Raw genomic sequence first — 22,417 nt, 5'->3', positions numbered from 1 at the left:
CACTTCCACTACAACACAGCTGCAACAGAATGCTGAGATGCAGCTTGCGTATGCAGGAAAAGTGAGGTCCGACGCACTGGAGAAGAGAACATTTTTTCATTTGAAATGTCACCAACGTGGGAATGTTTGAATTGTGGACAACTTAGGCAAAGTCGTTCCAGACTATGAGAGCGGTTTTGGAACGAAAAAAAAACCGCGTGGAGCAGGAGCGCAGTTGTTGGTGCACTGCACTATGAACTCGGCAACTTTAGTTCGATTCTTGGCCATGGCTAATATCAGTGGAGAGTGATATCAGAAGCAATCCTGGACTCCCAGCTGACCAGTGTGGTGAAATATGGTCACTCTACACCCATGACTTACATGGAGAGTGCTGTACAGAGGCTTTGCAGAGGGATGTAGATTAGTTTAACACGTAGGTATTCGCGACCAATTTTATCCGTAATAAATGTTTACTTTTTTAGTTACATCACATTTATATTTACGCGATCCCAAAAAAACTTTCATGGATGCAGATTATTACATTTTTTTATCAAAGGATAATTAAATCCACGACTTAAATAAACCCAAAGTAATATATGTGTATTGTTATGTAATATTAATTACATATAATACACAAAGTGTTATTGGAGGCACACAGGGATCAAAATTATTTAATTTAATAAACAGATGAGCAAGAGCAGGAGGGAGTGCTTTTGTTAAATGACATTTGAATTTAGAATTTAAAAAACGTACCTATATACGTAAAGAAACAAAGTTTCAAACAATTGCATATTACTTGCCTTCACTGGCGGAGCCAGTGGGGGTGGGGGGTGGCACGTGCCCCCCCAATGATCCGATCGAAATCCCTAATTTCGATCGGATCATTGGGGTTTATTAGTAATAAATCGGCATTTTGAGACGCCCACTGCCACTGTGTAGCATATTATTACGTGCCAGGGACTCTATAAGATGATAGGACAATAGTCTGAGTCCATAATTGGCAATAAGTAACAGAAAAGCAGTTATACGTGACTTAAAATTGTGCACAGTTGCGTATACAGTACACGACTTCAGCGAGCGCGATGCCGATCACAACGCGGTTCGAATTCGACCTTCGATCGATGGCTGCGCCATCGCCGCACACGCGTCGAATAAAAAGTAAGGGACAAGTCCTTACTTACTAACTACTCCTCGATCATTTTTCATTGCTGGAGGGGTTGCCCCCCCTACCTGAAAATCCTGGCTCTGCCATTGCCTGCCTTGACGTATGAACAGGAAACATGGAATATGACAAAGAAGAAAAGCTGAAAAAAAAGCGATGGGACAAACTAAAATGAATGACATAATAGTAAAATGAAAAGGGGCCTGGGCAGAATGCATCGTGAGTCGGGCTGATATCCGGTGGACGAAACTGACGATTGAATGGCAGCCAAAGGAGGAAGGACGCCGGAGAGAGGACAATGGCAGCGGAAGAGCAATCGGAGCAACTGGTGCGCAGAAGCGAGACAGACCGTGGAATCACAGGGCACGGTGAGGGTTTAAAGTTTATTGGACTTCTTTCGCACTGTAAGTAGCCAACCGTGCGAATCGGAGGTGCCGGGGGGAATGACAACAAACTCAACACAAAAAGCAGTTCTATAGAAATGAGTTATCAAACTAAATGTAAAAGTGCATAGCTCCTAGTGGCTTCCTAATGTTGGAAGGAAGAGCGATCCAGACGGCCGCAGATGCGCATCTGAAAGCGTGCAATGCGGTGGCCGTCTTTATTCGATGGTTAGGTAAAGGCCGCTGCTGCGAAGATGTTGAAGACTCAAGGCCTTCGTCCCGCATTGGACAGGACACGACTGATGATGTGTTTGTACATACAGCTTAATGAAACACATACTGCCCCCATGACCTTAGCGATGTTGTGATGCTATGTCAAGAGAATCAACCTAGCAGAGTGCTCCCATGCATTCTCACAAATGGCAATTATCACTGGCAAAGGTGTTTATTCACAACAGAATTTCAAATTCACACATTTCCCCACGCAGTCCATGCAAATTAAAGGCAGCATTCTGCAGTCATATGCTGGCATTCTCATATGTTTAAGCTGTTGCTTCAACGAGTTATTTTTTTTTTTAAAGAATGTTCGAAAACCAAACAAATAAATCCAATGTATTTAAATGTTCAGGACAAAAGTAGGGCCCTTGAAATGTCCATTTGGTCACAGGTGAATGTGTTACCTTGCATGCATGGTCACGAGAGAGAGCAGTGGCTTGGGAAGGCCTTCATCCAGCAGCGGACTGACCAATGCTGGTGAAGATGAGAATGATGATATTGATATGTTCGAATAAACAATGCACACATTCTAAGATCAAATTTGGGCTGATCGACCAAAGACCTATTCAGTGTTTTATTTTATTGTTTATATGGCCCAGGTTAACCATGCAGTGGATCCTGATACAGTCGGCATCTCTCCATTTCCCGAGCTCCTTTAAGGTGTTCAAAATGTATTTTGTTTCATCATCCAATTTTAAATGAGGAAGGCTTGGCAGTTGTCATGATTAAATAAATCCTAGAGCAGCATTACATTTTTTATTGAGCTGATGTTAGTGACCCCCTTTGTCATCTTAAAAAAAATTCTCAGGAGAGCCTGCGAATGAGATTGAGCCACAGCCACAAAAAAATGAAAGAATTTCACGAACAGAGGTTAATCCGTCAAATTGTCGTCAGTGATAGCAAGTTGTCTAACAAATAATAACGAAAATTTAAAGTGATAACTTTTTAAAAGCTTTTGTGGTGTGGAATTACTAAAATAGCATCTCATTCATACATTCCATTATTCTGTGCACGACTGAAATGGCAGTAGTAAAAAAGAAATGTCTTCAATATTGAGCTCACAATACAAATATATGTTACAAGCGTATCAGAAAAGGCCAAACTGATGATAATGCAATAATTTCAAATCTACATTCAAGAGCCAGAATGTGATCAGCAGACATTTTTTCGTTGAAGATTTTATATTTGAGAAGCAATTTGTTTGACATTCTTTTCGTCTCCAAACAAAACCAGGAGAGAGAGAGAGAGAGCGCGCGCTGATACACTGAGGTGATTTAAGGTGAAAGCTTTATAGGCCATTTTTATGATTAACAGTTTGCCAAATTCTGGTGCGTGCATGCATAAACCACACCTGCATGGTATGCTTAGCTCTCTGTCGAGCGTTCGGGGTTGTAACCGCGTGTTGTTTGCCGTGATGTCCGACGTTTTGCTCCACATGCTGGGAGCTTAAATCAGCGGTGGGTGATATTCAAATTCGTCCAACGAAGCTCTATTCTGCACTCACCTGCACTGGTCGTCGTCCAACAAACCCTCATCACCAACGTCAGCGTGGGGGGAGGCGTTTATCCAGCAGTGGGTTGACAAAGGAGCGTAAATAATTATTGTCTTTTATTTCATACTCCGACGGAATTTAAATAGTTCAGTCCATTAAAAAAAATCGCATTTGTATTTTGGTGATTTTTTTGAATTCCCTGGATGACTCGGTTTAATGGAATTGTAAATTGGTGGTCACGAAGAGATGTATATACACTATATATTACGTGTATATAGAGTTGTCACTGCAGCTGTCGCATAGATCAGGAATATACACCACAAGAGAGTCTGCATATAACCTGCAGTCACTGTAAACCTACTTGTGTAAACTGATGATGAATACAAATGAATATTTGTCAAAATAATTTGTTTTTATTATATTTGGTTGCTCGAATAGACTTTGGTGAAAGGGATTGCTGCTCACATACATTTTCTTGAAATAAACTCTTCAAATTGCACTTGTAGGCAGATGTTTATCCAACTTTCTACAAAGCCCTATCGTCGAATTTTATTGACTTAACACCCTCGATACTTTAACTTTTCGTGAACCGCGTGTTACGCTGTAATTGTACTTTATTCCATCCTGTACCATCACTTGCCCCGCGTGACTTTCAGATCACCCTCAACGCCTATCCATTGTTTACCCTTCACACGCTTAAGGCACCACCCACCGCCTCTTCCGTCCAACGGCTACTCAAGCCAGCCATTATTTATGCATTCAAGCGTAATTTTGTTCCACTCAGCCTCGTGACAAGAAATTAATTAACCCTCGAATGCATTTAGGGCGTGATCGGCACACGTAAGCGATAGCCCTGCCTGCCAGGAGCCCTTCCCGCTGCCTCCACTCCTGGCTGCTGCCTCCTCGATCTTTGTGCAGAACTCCCAAACGGGCAGGGATACAATTCTGCACGGGGACTTGGAGGTGACGGCTATTATTCCTTCCCATCTGAATTCCAATTGTTTTTTTCGAATAGGGTCAATTGCCATTTGCTGGGGTTTTTTTTTACCATATAGATGCTCGATGCCCGCACAACATTCATTCACCTGGAGGGAGAAGCCCCCTTCGTTACGATTTGTATTCCGGTATTGTAACAGCGTGCACAAAATGTATAAGCGTGACTGGTCCTCACCTCATTTGCTATACGAATCCACAACCGCGAGCGTGGAAGAGTCGGTTAACAAACAAAAAAATACTCTCTAGAGAGTCGGGGGGTGGGTTGGGGAGGGGTGAGACGGGGCTCTCCAGAGTTCTCCCCCGCCAGCGAGTCACGTATCGCAAAGCAATCACAGCGCCGCGCCTTTACCTCTCTGCCCCACGCACCCAACAACTACTGCTGCAGGCTGTGTCCACAAGCGCCTTCCCCCCCCCCCCCGTACTGGCGAGAGACGCGGCGAGACTCGTGGAAGAGAGGGCCTCGCTTTTTATTTTGTTTTTCCTTCAAGGTTTCAGGACGGTGCCACCCCCTCAAAATGTGTGTGTGTGTTTGTTTTTTTAAACGCCACGCTCTTGATTTCGCGTCGCTACGGTGCACGGTCGCGCAACGCCGAGCACTCGAGTAAAAAAAAAATAATAAGAAAAAACAAAACCGCGAACACTTCAGCACTTCACCCAAGGCGGACGTAAAACCCCAAAAAAACAATCGTGTGAATAAACGACCGGATTGGCTCTGAAGCAGCGCGGCTTCAAAGTGAGGCTCGCGAGTTTACCCGCCGCTTTGTTCGCCTAAAAACACAAACGTCAAGAGCGTCGCGCAAGTCAACATCACGCTTGGGACCACCTTGGGGCATTGCCCCGCGCCACAGACACAGCAGGGCAACTGAATTCAGCCAATTCGGACTTGGGTTGGGAACTTTTTTCCTGCACGCAAATCAAAATTGCTAAAAGCGTCGCTTTTTGGTGGTTTAAAATGTATTCCGAGCATCGGGGTGAGAACAGCAAACGAATCCCAAGTCTCTCCTCCATATCTCTTCCTTGTGTATCAATAAAAGATTTCACGTAACAACTATAATTGTTACACTAATTATCCAGATTATAGGACGCACTTTTTTTCGCCCTGCCATTTAAAGCAAAACGTCCTTGGTGAGTCTTATTATCGTATACGTTTGTGTGTGAGATCAGATTTGTATTCATCTGTTGACACCAGCACACGTTTTGGATGCATATTATAATCCAAAGAATAATACGTGTAAGCTTTTATCATAAAAAATAAGAATTGTCTTTCAACATCTATATTGTGCAACTCATTTATGCTGCTATACACGAAGGATTGGTATAATAGCAATTTCAAGGCATTGTCTTAAATAAAATGTTATTGTGTAAGTTTAGTTACACGTAAATGATTTGCTTTTTTTAGCAGAATTGCAGTTGTGTTTTACTTTTTTTCACTCTTGCATTTTTCTATACAATGGAGCGACAGCTCAAGGCGTGAAGATCAACACTCAGTGATCAAGTCACCTTGTCTTAATTTGGCACGTGAACACAATTACCTGTCTGCTGAAGAGCCCTGTGTTTTGTACAAAGCTTCACAGTGACATCGATATTTCAAAAATCATTACTCAGGTCGGTTTACAAAAAACAGGACATTGCACTTGCACTGGGAAATGAAGTTAATTAAAGTTTTTTTTTTGCATTTGGTTTCTTTGTCCAATAATTTTAAAGGAGAGTTGCGGAAATGCCATGTTACATATGCAATCCATTTAAGAATTTAGAAGCATAATTTCAGTAAACTTTATTATATCTTTATATATTGATTACAGCAAGGCTGTAGCCATGGAGTCAACATTGGGGGGACCAAATCTTCCAGGGTGTCTGAAGGTCCCAACCCAGAAACATATCTAAATTTGAAAACGAATTTCCCGCCTAAAATATTTAAAAATTCACTAACACATGGGATGGACTTTTCATTTATTTTTTACAATAATGTCTAATAGTGTATTGTATAACATTGCTGTTTTTTTTTTCTTTTTTACCTTTTCTTGTTTCATTGTATGTAATGGCAGAGATTAGGGATGAATAAAGTACAACCATAACCACAGTCATATAAACAGAAATCTATGCATTGATTTATGTGAAGACAAGTCCAGATATTGTGGCCAAGGTTTAGTAAATTGTTATTTTTATTTACATAGCATAGCAATTATATTTTTATAGCAAAATATTGGGGGGGACATTTTGAGCACATTTTAATATTGGAGGGGATGTGTCCCCCCCCCCCAATATATATTATAATAACTGCCTTGGATTACAGTCATTTACAGCCTTCTGTCAATCCACTGCTGTATGAAGGCCTCACCACGTCTTTTAATCACTGGGATCATTTTATGACGATGGTTCAGTGTGGGTTTGAGGATGAGGGCCCAGGATCAGTTCAAAGGTCACTGGCGATTGATGTTAGCCATGGCTGGGAATCGAACTCAAGCGGCTGATTGTATGGTACAAGGAACTATCAATTACACCGATGCTACCACTGAAATTTATATTCATTCATGAAATATAGCGAGAATATAAAGACAATATAAATTTATTCTGTAACAATTTGTTGGCTAAATTGCACCATTTTCATTAATGTACATAAAATAACCAGCGTTAAAAATATCTCGCAGCCTTAAAACAACCCTCAAATTATTGTGTGTATTCGCTCGATACGTACAATTTAATAGTTAATAATACACTGAGCTTTAAACAAGTTTCCTGACGTGCAGGCTGTGCATGTGTCATAGCTGGAGACCTCATCATTGCTTCACATTTGGGGTACCAGAGAGTGAGAGTTGTAGGATGGGTTGAAAGGTGACAGGGTGACGGGGTATGTGATGATAGTCGTGGCAGAAGTAAACAACAGGGAAAGTTTGAGGGTGGCGGAGGGAGGGGTAAGTGTGGAGAGCGCGGCAGGAGGTGACAATTGGCATTTGCTGTTAGTTCGAGTGCCTTGGCTTGCTGACTTTTAAACTCTTAATTTAATAGCCACGGGGGTCCCAAATCCTATCCAAATTTTCCCCACGGAGGTAAACAAGCAGAGTGCTCCATGGTTTGCAATGAGAACACATTGATATTTGTTATTACTTAAATAATGAAACGTATAAATGTGTAATGCTGCAGATTTTCGAGCTCGTGTCATGACGCAAGACAAGGTCGTCAGGGGTCACTCCGATATATGCGTACCTTTCTATCGGTGACGAAAATTGAGATCAATAATTCAATGAGGTATTGATAATGGAAAGATGTAAGTGATATCAGCGTGATATCTGATTACTATGCTATCACGTGTTTGGTGCATCAGCAGTTGTGTTCAGCATTTACGAGCCAATTTCTGTGTTCAGCACTTACCAGCAGCAGCTCACAGTTTAATTTAAATATGAAAGCATTGGGTTTGAGAATAAATAATGAAAGTATCAATTTTGATTTAAAGCTTTCGTTACTGCAGGGATTCATATTCTTGGTTCTTTCGGTAAAGTCACGTAGAAGGGAAACAATAAAATAAAAATACAAAACAATAAAATTATCACGACGTTTCGACTGCAACACAAGCAATCATCATCAGGTGTGAAAACCACAGCAAGAAAATTTGAAAAAAATATTGCTGTGGTTTTCACACCTGATGATTGCTTGTGTTGCAGTCGAAACGTCGTGAGAATTTTATTGTTTTATATTTTTATTATTTTATTGTTTCCCTTCTACGTGACTTTACCGAAAAAACCAAGAATATGAAAGTATCAATGTTGAGTCTGAGTGCAGTATAATAATGAACCAGGTGGGTCTTAGAGGGCCCAACTGTTCTAGTTTGCCAAGGATCATCTTTTTAAAGTAGTAGTCCCAACAACACATACATATGTAAGTTTTCCCTGGGACATAAAAAGTACTGGTTTATGTCAGTTGTGTAATAATAACAAACATAATGCTACATAACTCAATATAATTATTCTGGTCTCGTAGGATATTCTTCATCTTGTGATATGTCCAGATGTTTTGTATGTTGGAGGTGGCAATCCAACATGTCAGATGTGTTCTTTGCATGGAATGTGAATTCTATGGATTAACTGTGGTGGTCACACGTAGCATGGACACTACAAAAAAAAATCTAGATTTCATGTTCATTCTAAATGTGGCTTTTTAAAAATTCCATTGCTGCTCATACATGCATCATTCCTTAAACCATAAGAAAAATCTTTACATTGAACTGCGGTCTCGGTGGTCTTAATAACAACAGCGAAATGTCAATGTACAATACAGGCCAGGTTGATTGAGCACTGCTTGCTGGCATTGAGGCATGTTGACAACTGTGCCAATATATATGGTGTATGCAAATATAAGTGTGTGTTTATGAGGAAGTTAGTACCGCTCAGCTTGTGTATATATACAGCCCTGTGTCAATCGACTGATCGATGATGACTCTACTTCACCACACTGGGCAGTATGACGGGTTGCTTGAGACAGGGAGCAGAGATGTGAGAGTATAGAAGTAACACCACAACAATGGATTTTGCTACACTGACCTATGCTGTCCACCTTGCTGACCAACAGCCTCTTGCCTATAACACCTGTGATGGGTGACTATCGTATACGTGCAGATACAGTGAGGGAAAAAAATATTTGATCCCCTGCTGATTTTGTACGTTTGCCCACTGACAAAGAAATGATCAGTCTATAATTTTAATGGTAGGTTTTTTTGAACAGTGAGAGACAGAATAACAACAAAAAAATCCAGGAAAAACGCAAGTCAAAAATGTTATAAATTGATTTGTATTTTAATGAGGGAAATAAGTATTTGACCCCCTCTCAATCAGACAGATTTCTGGCTCCCAGGTGTCTTTTATACAGGTAACGAGCTGAGATTATGAGCACACTCTTAAAGGGAGTGCTCCTAATCTCAGCTTGTTACCTGTATAAAAGACACCTGTCCACAGAAGCAATCAATCAATCAGATTTCAAACTCTCCACCATGGCCAAGACCAAAGAGCTCTCCAAGGATGTCAGGGACAAGATTGTAGACCTACACAAGGCTGTAATGGGCTACAAGACCATTGCCGAGCAGCTTGGTGAGAAGGTGACAACAGTTGGTGCGATTATTCGCAAATGGAAGAAACACAAAAGAACTGTCAATCTTTTCACTTCGAGAAAAAGATAGATGAAGCCCGTGCAAGGACCAACAAGAACACGGAGAGTTGTGTTCTACTGGGCCCCGAGACCTGAAGCCGGTTGGGGAATGCTGAATTTATGCACAGCGGAACGCATTTGGGAACAACTTGGGAAGTCTAAAATGTCCATGTTAAATTCATAAAAGAAGCCCAAAATTAATTTAATAAGAGTTAGTTGATCACTCTCCCAGCTGTGTACATAATTGATTTCTTTATACGTAATGAATCATTCTAATAAGCCTAATTTACCATCAATAGGTCTGTGGGGATTCCTGGGCACAGCTTAAAAAACTACCCAGTGTGTGGATTAATTCCCTCTACATAATTAATTCAGTTTAAAAATGCATTACAAAAATGTCTGCTCTCAATAATGTCTCGTGCAAAGACCCTCCCAACAACAAAAGCGCAAGCTATATTTTTCCATCTAAAACCATTTTCAATTCACATCTTTAATTAAAAAAAAAACACATACACGATAGTCTAATGCACTGGACATGCAAAAATATATATTTAAAAAAAGGATGAAAAGGACATCGGCCCGACGACACAAAAACGACAGCCGTCTTAATCTCTCCCTCGAAGACATTTCCAGCAATGTTCTTATCAGGTCGCTTAACTTTACTCCCGCCTGCGCAGCATCACTGTGAGAAGAGTCCAGCGGGTGACTTCACCAATTCCAAAATTGTCCGCGCGGTCAACGCGAGCGTGCTGTGACGCGTTCAAGAAATTCACGCCGTCAGCCGGGGGTTTCGAGAAGACAAAGCGACCGACGCCACCGGTAGCCGGTGCCGAGCCACCGGTTGACGGGCGCGCTCTGTTGCCATAGAACCACAATCAGCGACGCGGTTTGGGCTGGGGGGATGGGGGGGGGTTGGTGGAACGCGATCGACAGCATCACTTCGAGTGAACACCGGCGGAAGGCCCTTCTGAACGGAGAGGCTGGTCACTCCTGCAGACGCCCGCCGATGACACGGTTAACCCAGCCACCCCCCCCAACCCCCTCCCGTAGGATGTACGACCGCGCGATATATCAAGCTACTCCTGATGCCATCAACTGGCAAAATATGACCATACACACACAGGGGGTGAGAGCGAGTGCAGACTGCACGACAGACAAAATCAGATCGCATCGTTACCCATTCCACTCGGTGTTTAACAATTTGTTTCAAGTTTATTTAAGATCGACGGGGTCATCTCCCCCCCCCGCCCCCTCCCGTTTTAATAACAACCACGATACCCAACTGCGGTCACCCGAGTTGCCAACCACTTTACCTTGGTGAGACAGCTCCTCCTCCCTGTCGTAGAGCAAGCGGTTCTCCTGATCGTAGGCCTTGAGGGTCTCGCTGGAGCTGTAGGACTTCTTGGGCAGGGCGACGCACTCCTCGCTGTGCAGCCGGTGCGGTGGCTGTCCACGGCAACTCTGCGCTTCCATGGAGGGGCCCAGGTGGCGCGGCTCCTTCCCCATGCGGCTCTGGGTCAGCGAGCGGTACGGCCGGTGCTCATTCACGTCCATGTCACGCGGACTCGCACGTGCCAAGCCCCAAGTTACACGCTCATGCTATCTGCGTAACGCACGGGAAAGGAAGCGGCAATAACAAAACAGGCACGCACGCACAAAATGCTGGCATGCAAATGCGGGCGAGCTTGCTGCTGGCTGCCGCTGCGCGGCCACTTATTCTGCGAGTGCCTTGTCCATTAAGGCTTGTTACACTTGAATACAAATACACCGACCGGCTTTCACTGTGAACATGATTGCATATGAATTCGGGCGGGGGGGGGGGAGGAGACGTTGTTTGGCACTGGGATTCAATGTGGCGCTCACAACTGAATCTCAAATGCAGCTTCTGCCCCCATGTTCTGTCTGCCAATTGGTCTGCCCAATAAGCTAAACCTCCACTGGCGAACACAAACAGGGCAACGCTCTCCATTTGCACCGGGTCTCCCTTGCAAACATGTGAGTCCATGGAATAATGCACACTGCCAAGAAATTGAGGTTTTTCTTCTACTTCTTCTTGAATTAGAATGTCATCCACCAAATTTTAAAAGGCGAAGGGGGGTGGGGTGGGGGGTCATAATTCCAACACAACGAAGTGTAAATTCGTCACTAGTACAGCACACTGGTGTGTTGGAGAGCCAAGCAACAACATTGACAACCTGATCACGACGTGACGCCAGTAATTACAACTAACTTACTGGCGAAACGTCGCACTCGGATTGTAAATGTTGTGGCTTGGCTCTGCAACACACCGGTGTTGCTGTACTAGTAACGAATTGGCCACGTTCTGTTTACGTGACAACCCCTTACTAGTTGGCTGTGTCGGGTGGTAGCGGGTTTAACGACACATTTATACATTTACGCGATCTAACTCCAAAAAAAACCCTCTATTATGGATGATATTGGTCGCGAAAGCCTACGTGTTAAAACAACGAAGTGTGTTAACTAACACATTATAGCACCGCAGGGAGGTGTCCGTGTTACATATGGCGCGCGAAGCAATGTAAATTGAACCCATGCCTGAGTCAAATTGCTCGCGTCCACGTTATTACGTAATTTCGTTTTTTGCCATGCCTCCTCCAACATCATCATTCCCTCGACGCCTCGAAAAAATCGCGGGGTCGGGCTGTGCGCGGAGGCGTCAACCGTCTAAGCCAGCTTTAAAGGGCAACTCTTCTAATATGATGGAGCGTGGCGAGTCCCAAACAATTAAATCAAGCGACGTCTGCACCTTGGACATGGCTTTTATTGCCGTAATAAAAGGCCATGGGGTTATGCACCCCCAGATTGTTGGATGACATTTAAAGGTCAGCGCACTGTCAAACGTTGCAACCGATCAATTAATTAATTAGACAATTAACCAAGTAATTAGACAAAACATTTGTTTGCAATTTAATTCATTTGTGACGTTGAGCAGCGTACTCGATGCAATGCATAGTTATGTGGCCGTCAGTTAAATCTGTAGTTGTTATTTATCGTTTATTGCAATTTCTGGCAAGGCTACACGAAACAGAGATCCCCCGTATAGCCTTGATGGACTGTTGGGGCAAGTGCTTTTAGCGAGCACCTATGAAGGCCGGCACAGTACACAAAGGGGTGGGTGGCGAGCACCACGCCCGACTACCTTTGTCTCCCGAGTGCCAATGTTTACACACTGCACCAGGTCCTCATTTGAGGCTGAGTCGAACGAGGGGAGGCCCAAGACCGGTTCAAACAATCGTCACTGGTGTTGGCCGTGAGCTGGAATCGAGCTCGGGTCGAAGGGTTCGTAGCACAGGGAAATAACTGCTACACTACCTCCTCCCCACAAACACACACACCTACACACACACACCTACACACACACACCTACACACACGTAATGCACTGACGTACGGATTGACGTTGCCATCGACTGCCTTACCTCGGACACCAATGCAAACGAGACGGTCCACCTTCAGGGATTGTTCCCAGGTGAAATATTTAAGTTATCAAATTCTAAGATTTTTTTAATGGCACAATCCAGCAACTGCATTTCATCGTATGGGATTGATCACATTTTCCACGCGTACTTGGTGAAATGCAGCTGTGCAGTTGCAGATGTAACCCATATTAATTTGCTCAATATTAAAAGTATATTGTACGTAAATGAATTCAATATGATTACCTACATAGAGCTCAACACGCTGTGCTTAGCTCTTAGTCACTCTAACATGTACCTCAATTTGAGCCATTTCAAATCCATGCTTCCAGTTTCGCTCTTCCACACGAGGATAAATGAGTCAATTGTCATTTTCCATCGTGCCCAATAAACGTGATGTTCGCTGGGCATGCCAGGGTCAACTCATCTTTTCTCCAAAGTTTGGAACAGTAATTTAGAATGAATAGTTTTTTATACAAAAAAATGTATATATATATGAAATAAAATATGCAATTTGCTTTATGTAATGCAGGCTGGGGAAAAAAAGGTGCGGAGTGGCTCAATGAACTTCACACTTCACACGAGGAGAACGCAAGGGCGAGTGTAGGGGTGGCTCCTGGCGAGGCTGCACACACATACACGCACATACATCGGTAACGCACACACACACACGCACGCTCATACTACGGTAACCCACACACACACCCGCGCGCGCAGCGGTAACGCACACGCACAGGTGTGCAAGTACAGCGGCAACGTTATTACTGCGCACAGTAATAACGCGCAAACAATATCCCCCGTATAGCATTAACAGACTGTAGGGGCAAGTGCTGTTAGCGAGCACCTATGAAGGCCAGAACGGTACACGAGGGGGTGGGTGGCCAGCACCACGCCCGACCGCCTTTGTCTCCCTAGTGGCAATGTGTACACACCGCACCAGGTACTCATTTGAGGCTGAGTCGACTTAGGGGAGGCCCGGGACCGGTTCAGATAATCGTCACTGGTGTTGGCCGTGAGCGGGAATCGAACCCGAGTCGCCAGGTTCATAGCGCAGCGCGCTAACCGCTACACTATCGCGCAAACACACACACACACGTACAGCGGTAACGCACAAAGACAAAGATCCCCCGTATAGCCTCCACAGACTATTGGGGCAAGTGCTGTTAGCGAGCACCTATGAAGGCCGGCACGGCACACGAGAGGGTGGGTGGCCAGCACCACGCCCGGCCGCCTTTGTCTCTCCCGAGTGACGACGTTTACACACCGGACCAGGTACTCATTTGAGGCTGAGTCGACCTAGATTAGGCCCAGGACCGGTTCAGATAATCGTCACTGGTGTTGGCCGTGAGCGGGAATCAAACTCGGGTCGCCAGGTTCGTAGCGCAGCGTAGCGCTAACCGCTACCACTACGGCACACGCACGCACAGCGGTGACGCACACACTCGGCAGTTACCGTGTCCTGTGCGCCTTATGACTCGTTATGGAGACGAGCAGAATCGGCCTTCTCTTGTGACCGCAACGCGAACACATAGTTTGCTATTTTGGCACATTTCACCGTACGCGGATATAAGACGACCCATTAAAATAATGCATACGCGACGAAACGTACATACTTTCTATCGGGGTTGTGTTGCGAGCAAGCGTCATACTGATGATGCATTAACAAACAGCAATGCCACTGCTGGAAGGATTACAACTTCTGTCGCCCCCTTTGCAGAATATAATTTCCCAACATTACCATCGTTCAAATTGCTCCCTGTGCCATTGCAAAAGCCCTTACATAACTGGACACAGGTGTGCATTATCAGCAGCCAACTTCAATTTAAGGCCAGTCGAGTGATCAGCACTTTTATTTAAAAAAAGTCCCCCTCCAAATATGGATAAACACGGCTATTATGAAGTTGCACTCCAGCTTAATGACCTCCAGTGGCTTTTCTTGCAGCGTATATGCCAAACACACACCCTTTGCCTGTCTTGAATGGTCAGCTATAGTGTCACTGATATACACCAGGGCACTACATATCTTCATAGATACATTTTTTTTTTATATAACGGAGTTATATTAATTACTCCCCCTGGCCATCCATGCTGCTGTATCCCTACCCCTACTATAGTCTTGGCTCAACACCTTCCCCTCCTCTGCCTGTGATTGACTGCCCCTCCCCTCCCCCCACGACCACCTTTAAGGTGAAACCAATCATACCTTACTTTAATCATGTAACTACCTCCCTTCTATCCCCATGATGCGCATGTCCTGCTGTTTGTACAGCATCTTGAGAAGCAATTTCATTGGGATAAAATACATGAATTCAAATTGTTTTTGTATTTTGTAAGCTAAATACAGGGCTGAAATAACCGAAAAGCCACAACAATGTTTGCATACACACGTGTCGCCATTCCACAGATATGTTTTTTTTATTCGAATATATTAGGAATCTTCAATACACTGCGTTATCACAATCCTGAAATATACACACACACACACGTTAATGTAGATAAGGCTTCAATAAATTGTATCCTGCAATACATGTGTAAAATTATAATATTATATGATTGCTTTTCATTGCATGATGTATTTGCATGTAACACTGATAATGAACGAGTGTATTTAAGATCCTGAAGGGACACGTGAAAATTATATTTCTTACAATTCAAAATTTAATGGAGGCAATTCAGGGAATATCAGAAAACTAGAAATGGCCAAAGGGTGTGCCCCAGGACAATTATATTTTTAGAAACATTAAAATCCATAGATGTGAAAAGAAACCAAACATCTAGCCATAGTGCATTATGAATAGAATCATTTGTAATTATGTTTAGTTTGTTTTTCACTGCAATATAAAGTGATCGTTATATTTTTTTTATTCATTGTACATCAGCAATGCCTGTTCATAAGGAACTTTGTCTCGTGTTGCAATGGTACGTCCGCTGAAACAATAGGTATCGTTCTCAATTTCAGCAGTAGAAACGGGGGCCACCACAGTCAGTTGATGGATAGGTCGTGTGTGGTGGGGTAAATCGTGGGTACTCGTACACATTTTAATATGTCTGCCCAGTGTGGAAGAGCACAGAATTGAGACCCTTTTACAAGCAGTCAAATGAGCAAGTCATTTCAGGGCAGCTCCTGTTATCCGTAACGTTTCTTCCAAGCTCATAGTGAGATTTCCATTCTTCATTTTCACCGTACTTTACTTTTCCACCCAGAGTGAAATGTTATTGCGATTAAAAAATATTTTCTGAATTATGATTTCTGGGTTCATGGCTATCTTATTAAATACAGTATGCAAGCTGCACCTCAATTAAGATACACACAGCCTGTCTATATATCTGGGGGGTGGGTGGGCTCGTGATATGTTTGTATGGAATACGACTTCTTGCAGGTGGTTAATTTGGCCACTGCACCAAGGAAGGAGATAACTGACACCTAGGGGCTGGTGCCATGGAGTCTCCAATGCCCAGAGCAGACGGGACAGCCGGTACAAAGTCTTCTCTGGAGCTTTGCGTGCTTAATTTTTTTGTCTTTGCACTTTCCCTGCAGCTTGGCAGCAGGAGGGCAGGCACGAAGCCCTCCAGCTACCCTGAGGCAATGAAAAATTCCTTGATTACTGAAAAAAAGCAGAGTTTACAGGCACCGTAATTGAACAAGTGACATACCAACGTTGGAATCAAAGAAAATCAAACCAAATGGCATTCGAGAATTTATAATTTCATACGGCTTTTATTTACAGCCGAGTCCCAAACTACGTACTCTAAGCACGTAATTACGTAATTTTGTATGACATTATAAATTAACACTATGCAGTATAATTATCCATTTCAGCTTGGGATGTTAAAAGTAAAGAGTTGGTTTTTTTTTACTAATTATGGCCAGATGTGCCCTCTTTTAAAGCTATATATTTTCACGTGAAATGTACACATCACTAACAGACAGCTAGAAATGACAAACACAATAATCCTCGAAGCAATTAGACTAACAAAATAGAAAAATAAAATCAGATGTTTGTATACATCAGTCAATTTCCTATGATTTAAACAATTCGATTGCAATGGGCTGTTTTTACAATGTAATTCTTCACGTAAGGAAAAATGCAAACCTGAAACAAAGTTACATAACCGCTGCTCCGTAACCAAAATGTCTCATCGCTCCCTGCCTCAGCTCTTAAAAGCATCTGCAGCGCTATAACCCACCAGCAAATGGCGATTTCAGCAATGAAATAAAATGATCCCTCATCAGGCAATTAAAAACAAATCCGTAAAATAACACGGCAAGGTGATTTAACTATTTGAGTCCAGCCAGAATGACTTCAAAGGCACGTCGGCGAAAACAAGCGCTCAAACTTTTTCTGTCGAGCATAATTTGGTCAAGATAAACAACAACACCCTTATTGTTAAAATGGTTGCCTCCTTTGAATTCCTAATGAGAGAACTTTAATTTGGAGAGCGCGTGGGCTTGGTGCGCTGTTCTTTTGTCATGCTCGGTGCTCTCCATCAGACGAGACGGCCAGGAGATCAGTGGCGCAGAGACCAAAGCACATGACGGCAAAGTGGTACAGTGATCCCATCCTCAGGAGAGCCACCATCTGCCCCCTTAACCGCCCACCTCTGTACATTGATGCCAGATCATCGGTATGCTTCAGCGCACACCAGCAGTCAACGGGCCTTATATTATGCATAACGGACAGAGACAGATTTCTCAGGTAATGCACGTTCAAAAATGATTTTGAGAAACCACACAAAACCACCTTGTATTGATGGGTTTGCACTTGCAGTAAAATGCAATGTAAAACATATAAAATGGAGCGAGTCTTGATAAATGTCGGCTCCAGTGGTCGAAAAAAATCAATTCCAGAAGCAGTTCACAGCTCTCCTTGCGGGATTAATTACACATCAACCTTCCTCCGTTCACGCTTTAAATAGCAAGCCAGCGAACGGCATTCTTTTGAAAAAGATACCGTCAACAAAAAGCTCAAATAGAATTTTTAATAATATAATTTAATCCGTACAACAACAATAATAACTGTGTTTTACAGCAATATTAATTCTGTTTAATGAGCAAAACGTGAGATTTAGATTTTTAGAACAAAGGGAAGGGCTTTGTGCTAAGGAAGCACAATTCGGTGGCATAAATGTATTGCCTGAGGTTGTATAATGGGCATACAGAGAATTGTCTCGGGGCAGTAGTGCAGTTGGGCGGGGGAGTGAAACAGGTGCATTACACCTGAGCCTTGGACCGATGGAGGTCCCCAGAAAGGAGGGCTTAGGGGAAGAGGGCGGTGTTGGCTTGCCCGCCACTGCACGTGTGACAAGCTACTCTATTGGGGAACGAGAGGGGGTGGGGGAGCCTCAAGAGTCAGATGGATTGCAACAGCCTTGGACCAAACGTGGCAACCCTTTAATACCACTGCCAATTCTACCAACCATCGACGTGCATTTTAAGGGCCAATTAATATCCGCGGGTGGAAAACAAAAACAACTAAAAAAAACGTCGTCCCCAAAGTATGCACAGTAAACAATTCGCCAGCACGTATCAGTCCAAGGCGTGACGGTTGAATTGAGAATCAATTTGTAATCCAAATAATTCGTACGTGTGGTATTTGCGCCATTCTTAGAGCACAAGGCTATCATGATGGTACTAACGTTTCACAGATGGGTGAAGTCTGGCAGTGGGGGTCTGATGTTACTATGCAGTTTTGCCCAATTAAGTAATTGAACTCCCCAGGCAAGGAATGTATCATTGTAGGTTTGTAGCATTCTTAAATGTTGCACCGGACACAAGAGTCATAAATATTGTAGTACATTTTGGGCTTCAGAGCTGTACAAAATAATGAACCTCGAATCTCCGCTGAGATTTCAACTGTTACGGAGGGTATTACCAAATCAACCAGAATACCTGCCCAAACTCATCAGATCTCGAAAGCTTAGCAGGTAAACTGTAATACAGTACTGGGATAGGTGACCGGCACGCACAAACAGGTTGTTTTAGGCTGTGAGGCAAAGTGGTGGATTACAGTATTGTACTTCTATCCTCCCTGTCAATGTTACCCACCTTCACAACCAAGCTTTGGTGACCAGCGTGGTAAAATATGGTGAAACAACCACCCACAGTAGGGGAGACCCTGATCCAGCATCCAGCAGTAGATTTACAAGGATCGTACATCAACATAGTATGCATATTGAGCACTGTACGTGTATCAAGAGCTTTTGTTGATTTGTAGTCTTGAATGGGAACATTTTTTTTTAAACGACGGCCCTTTAAACAGTAGCCTAATCTTAACTCTGACACAATATTTAGCCGTTTGACGAATAATTACGGCTTATATCACACAAGGACATTCGACAGCATTAATGAGCCCTACTCAAATAAATACATGTACGCCGCTATGTTGTACAACGGTATAATTTATACATTACCCTGGTCGCTTTAAGCAAGTGAAAAAAAAACACGCGTTTTTAGAAAGTGATGTCGCTAAGGTATGATGAGATAATCAAGTTTTTGCTAGCGGCAAGAGTTATTTTATTCATCACAATAGTTAATTCCAGAGACCATTTCCTCTGTTAATTACCATGATTACTCTGCAGCACAAGCCAACACTCAACATTGCCTTTATCTCACACAGCTGGCATGTGGGATATTAAAAATCTATGTTGGGTCACTCCGTGGCATCATAGGAGGAATTGCCCTACCTCAAAATGTCATTTAGACGTAATATTCGTTGACTGTTTCATTCAGGGTCACATTTTTGGTCCACGTGTGGAACAAACACACAGCAGCTGCGATTGTCAAAAGACACATCTGGTTGGAGCCAATAGATTTCCACGTGAATTTCACAAGACAAATTAGCGCTCATTCAATTTGCTCGAATAGAAACGCCCAATTTTACGCGCTTTTGGAAAGTGTGGTTTGGCTTCAGTCCATACGTGTGCATGTTAAAACTTAACTCTGACGCCTGTAACTGTACGTGTGATTGCGCAAGTCTAGGAATACAACAGGAATCACACGTTCATTGTGCAGTTGCTGCTTGAGAAACGTTGCATGGCGCCATATTGAAATGCACAAAAATAAAAGACACGGTCATTAATTAAACGAAATCCCGTTAAATTGTTTAACACATCTGTAGAGGACAGCTCCGTTAGGCAGAGCACACTTTGTTTACAAGAAGGCTCTTTCTGTCTCACTTTTTAATAGAAAATTCGGACACGTCTGGGCAGTTTTATCACCGATTTTGGCCACAGCCCTGGAACACAATAACCTACTCTTGCAAGAACCACCGTGGGATGTTTTACATCCCAGGAAAACAGACGGGACATCAGGCTAAATTTCCCTCTGAGGACAGAGAGCTCACTGATGATGTATCTGTCCCCTAAATAACAGCGGACATCATTTAGCCCCAAGTTAGCAATCACTTTCCATTTTTGAGTGAAATCCAAAATTCCATCCATCTTGTGAAATTATATCACTCCATCCAGCGCATCGATCACTGCAATGGCTTAAGTAAAACACGAAAAAAGAACCACAGTTTCATATTGCTTTCATGTTTTGTTTTGTATTGATTGTGAAGCTGCTGATCTATAAAGTAAGGGAACGGGACAAGGAAAGGTTATGGGTTCACTTCTGTGGAGGCGAAGAAATAGCCTGTTTACGCTGCTAACAGAAATGGGCTAAAATCCCATTAGGCGGTGTTGAGAGAAAAAGGGTTCAGAGTGTGCATCTGGGAGGGTGTCCTCAATATCACAGTCGTATTGTGATGGTGTACATTCCTTGTTGCTCAGAGGAAGAAAAATGGATGGCAAAGGTAGCGCACAATTGGGTGGTTCCTGCGAGTTTAAATCCTGCCAGGAAACATCTTACAGACAAGTATTTTTTTTTTCGAACCACGTGAAATCTTTCACGGGATACGTTTCGAATTAAAGTTTTGGATAACTTTGATGTAAAGTTCCTTAAAGTAGTGTAAACAAACGTAATCTGAATAATGCGTTCTGAAAAATATCACTCACATTGGTTTAACCCTGTGTGTGCAAGCATTCAAATGTTACATAATGTTTCAAAGCCTTCACATCTACCAAAGTCTGGAATAATTATGTGTCAACAAACAAGTGTCTCGTCGTCCATTTGGATGAGTACTGACAACATCTTCATCTCCTTTGAACCATCTGTATTGAGATGAAAGATACTTTTTTGAAAAACATATCTGCAGTTATCAAGCGTGAGCAGGCTCAGATTTTATATTAAAGCTACAATAATGGATTTCCAGCATGAGTATTTGTATAAAAGTACCGTGCACAAACACCCCTGTGTGCATGACTTTCTTAATGAAAAAACAGCCGCAGAATTCATTATCAGCCCGAACATCCTTCAGCTCCATACATCGAGGCCCCACTTACACGTTCGCCCACGATGAATGCTGATGCTGCCACCGTCTTTGTCAGTGCCTCATCAGCGTCTGGGTCTAAAGCCCCGTTGCAATCAAACATTGCCAACCAGTCTGGTATTGGTTGCTCCCATCTTCTCGGATAATAGGCTACGTGTGAAATTAAGTAAAACTCATTTCGTGACAATTGGCTCCCACGAGCATCTAACCAAGTTTGACTCGGCTCAGCTCAATCTTGGAGAAGGAAAAAAAAACCACCCAGTCCATCTCCCCAGTGTCTGCCATCAAAGTCACGGGCGTTATTATCGATCGGACTCTCATCTTTGCGAAGCGCGTTTGATCAGGGCACAGAAAGGCCCCGCACCTGCAGAGTCCCCTTAGCCTCGTGTTGAAGGCCCACGGGGCCCTTTGCCTGCCCCCCCACCGCCCCCCGCCGCTGAGAGTCGTCTTGGTGACCGCGACAAGCAGCATCTCGCAGGCAGAAGGGCCACCGACTTGCACGATGAAATGCAACACCCCGCAATTTCGTTGCGTTGCAATGAATCTGGCAAACAAAAAAAACGCCAAAACACCTTTTAAGACGGGTCTAGCTTCGCTCGCAAGCGAAAAGAGTGATCTATTATACATCAGCCTCTGTCTGTTCATCCCTCCGGCCCCTTTTTACTTGCGTCTCTGTCCGTCTTTCCTCTTCTTACCTCTTGTGTTCCTGTATATGTATTTCTGCTATCTTATACCTCGTATTTGTTCACTCTGTCTATGCTGGTATGTTCAACCCAGAGGATGAACACGAAATTTAGCACTCTTCTGAAATTCGTGGTCTGCCAGGCAAGTGTCTAACTGTGTCGTTGGCCTGACTGGTTTTGCATCACGTAAATTTGTCTTAGGTTTGTTGAATTCTCGTCTCTCATCTTGTTGTATTTACCTCCGTGCAGTTTAACGCTCTCTATGTGTTGTGTTGATGTCATCCTATGTGCTATTTGTTTTTTACACCTGATGAAGATCGCTTGTGTTGCGGTCGAAACGTCGTGATTTATTTATTTAATTTTAATATAATTTTATGGTATTTCTACATACGTGACTTTACCGAAAAAACCAATGAGTAATTTATGCAGTCACGAAAGCTTTAATTCTTTATCTATTATACATCCTCAAAATTATTCATGCCAAGTGTGGCCAATGTAGTTAATT

General features: G+C 43.2%; 1 protein-coding gene across 5 annotated transcripts in view; it reads right to left on the bottom strand.

Moving 5' to 3' along the window:
• Positions 1-22,417, bottom strand: part of LOC116944204 (teneurin-3-like) — a 456,734-nt gene that overhangs the window by 314,630 nt on the left and 119,687 nt on the right. For all 5 annotated transcript variants that reach the window (XM_076068250.1, XM_076068253.1, XM_076068251.1 and 2 more), the window contains exon 2: positions 10,738-11,027. In XM_076068250.1, coding sequence (XP_075924365.1) covers positions 10,738-10,978 — 241 coding nt within the window. In that variant the 5' untranslated portion in view covers positions 10,979-11,027. The remainder of the gene's footprint in view (positions 1-10,737; positions 11,028-22,417) is intronic.

Source organism: Petromyzon marinus, chromosome 20 (assembly GCF_048934315.1).
Source record: "Petromyzon marinus isolate PM22_M1 ecotype Great Lakes invasive population chromosome 20, UKy_Petmar_22M1.pri1.0, whole genome shotgun sequence".
NCBI lineage: Eukaryota > Metazoa > Chordata > Hyperoartia > Petromyzontiformes > Petromyzontidae > Petromyzon > Petromyzon marinus.
The sequence above is the reverse complement of the archived record's forward strand: the minus strand, read 5'-3'. Positions and strand labels throughout refer to the sequence as shown.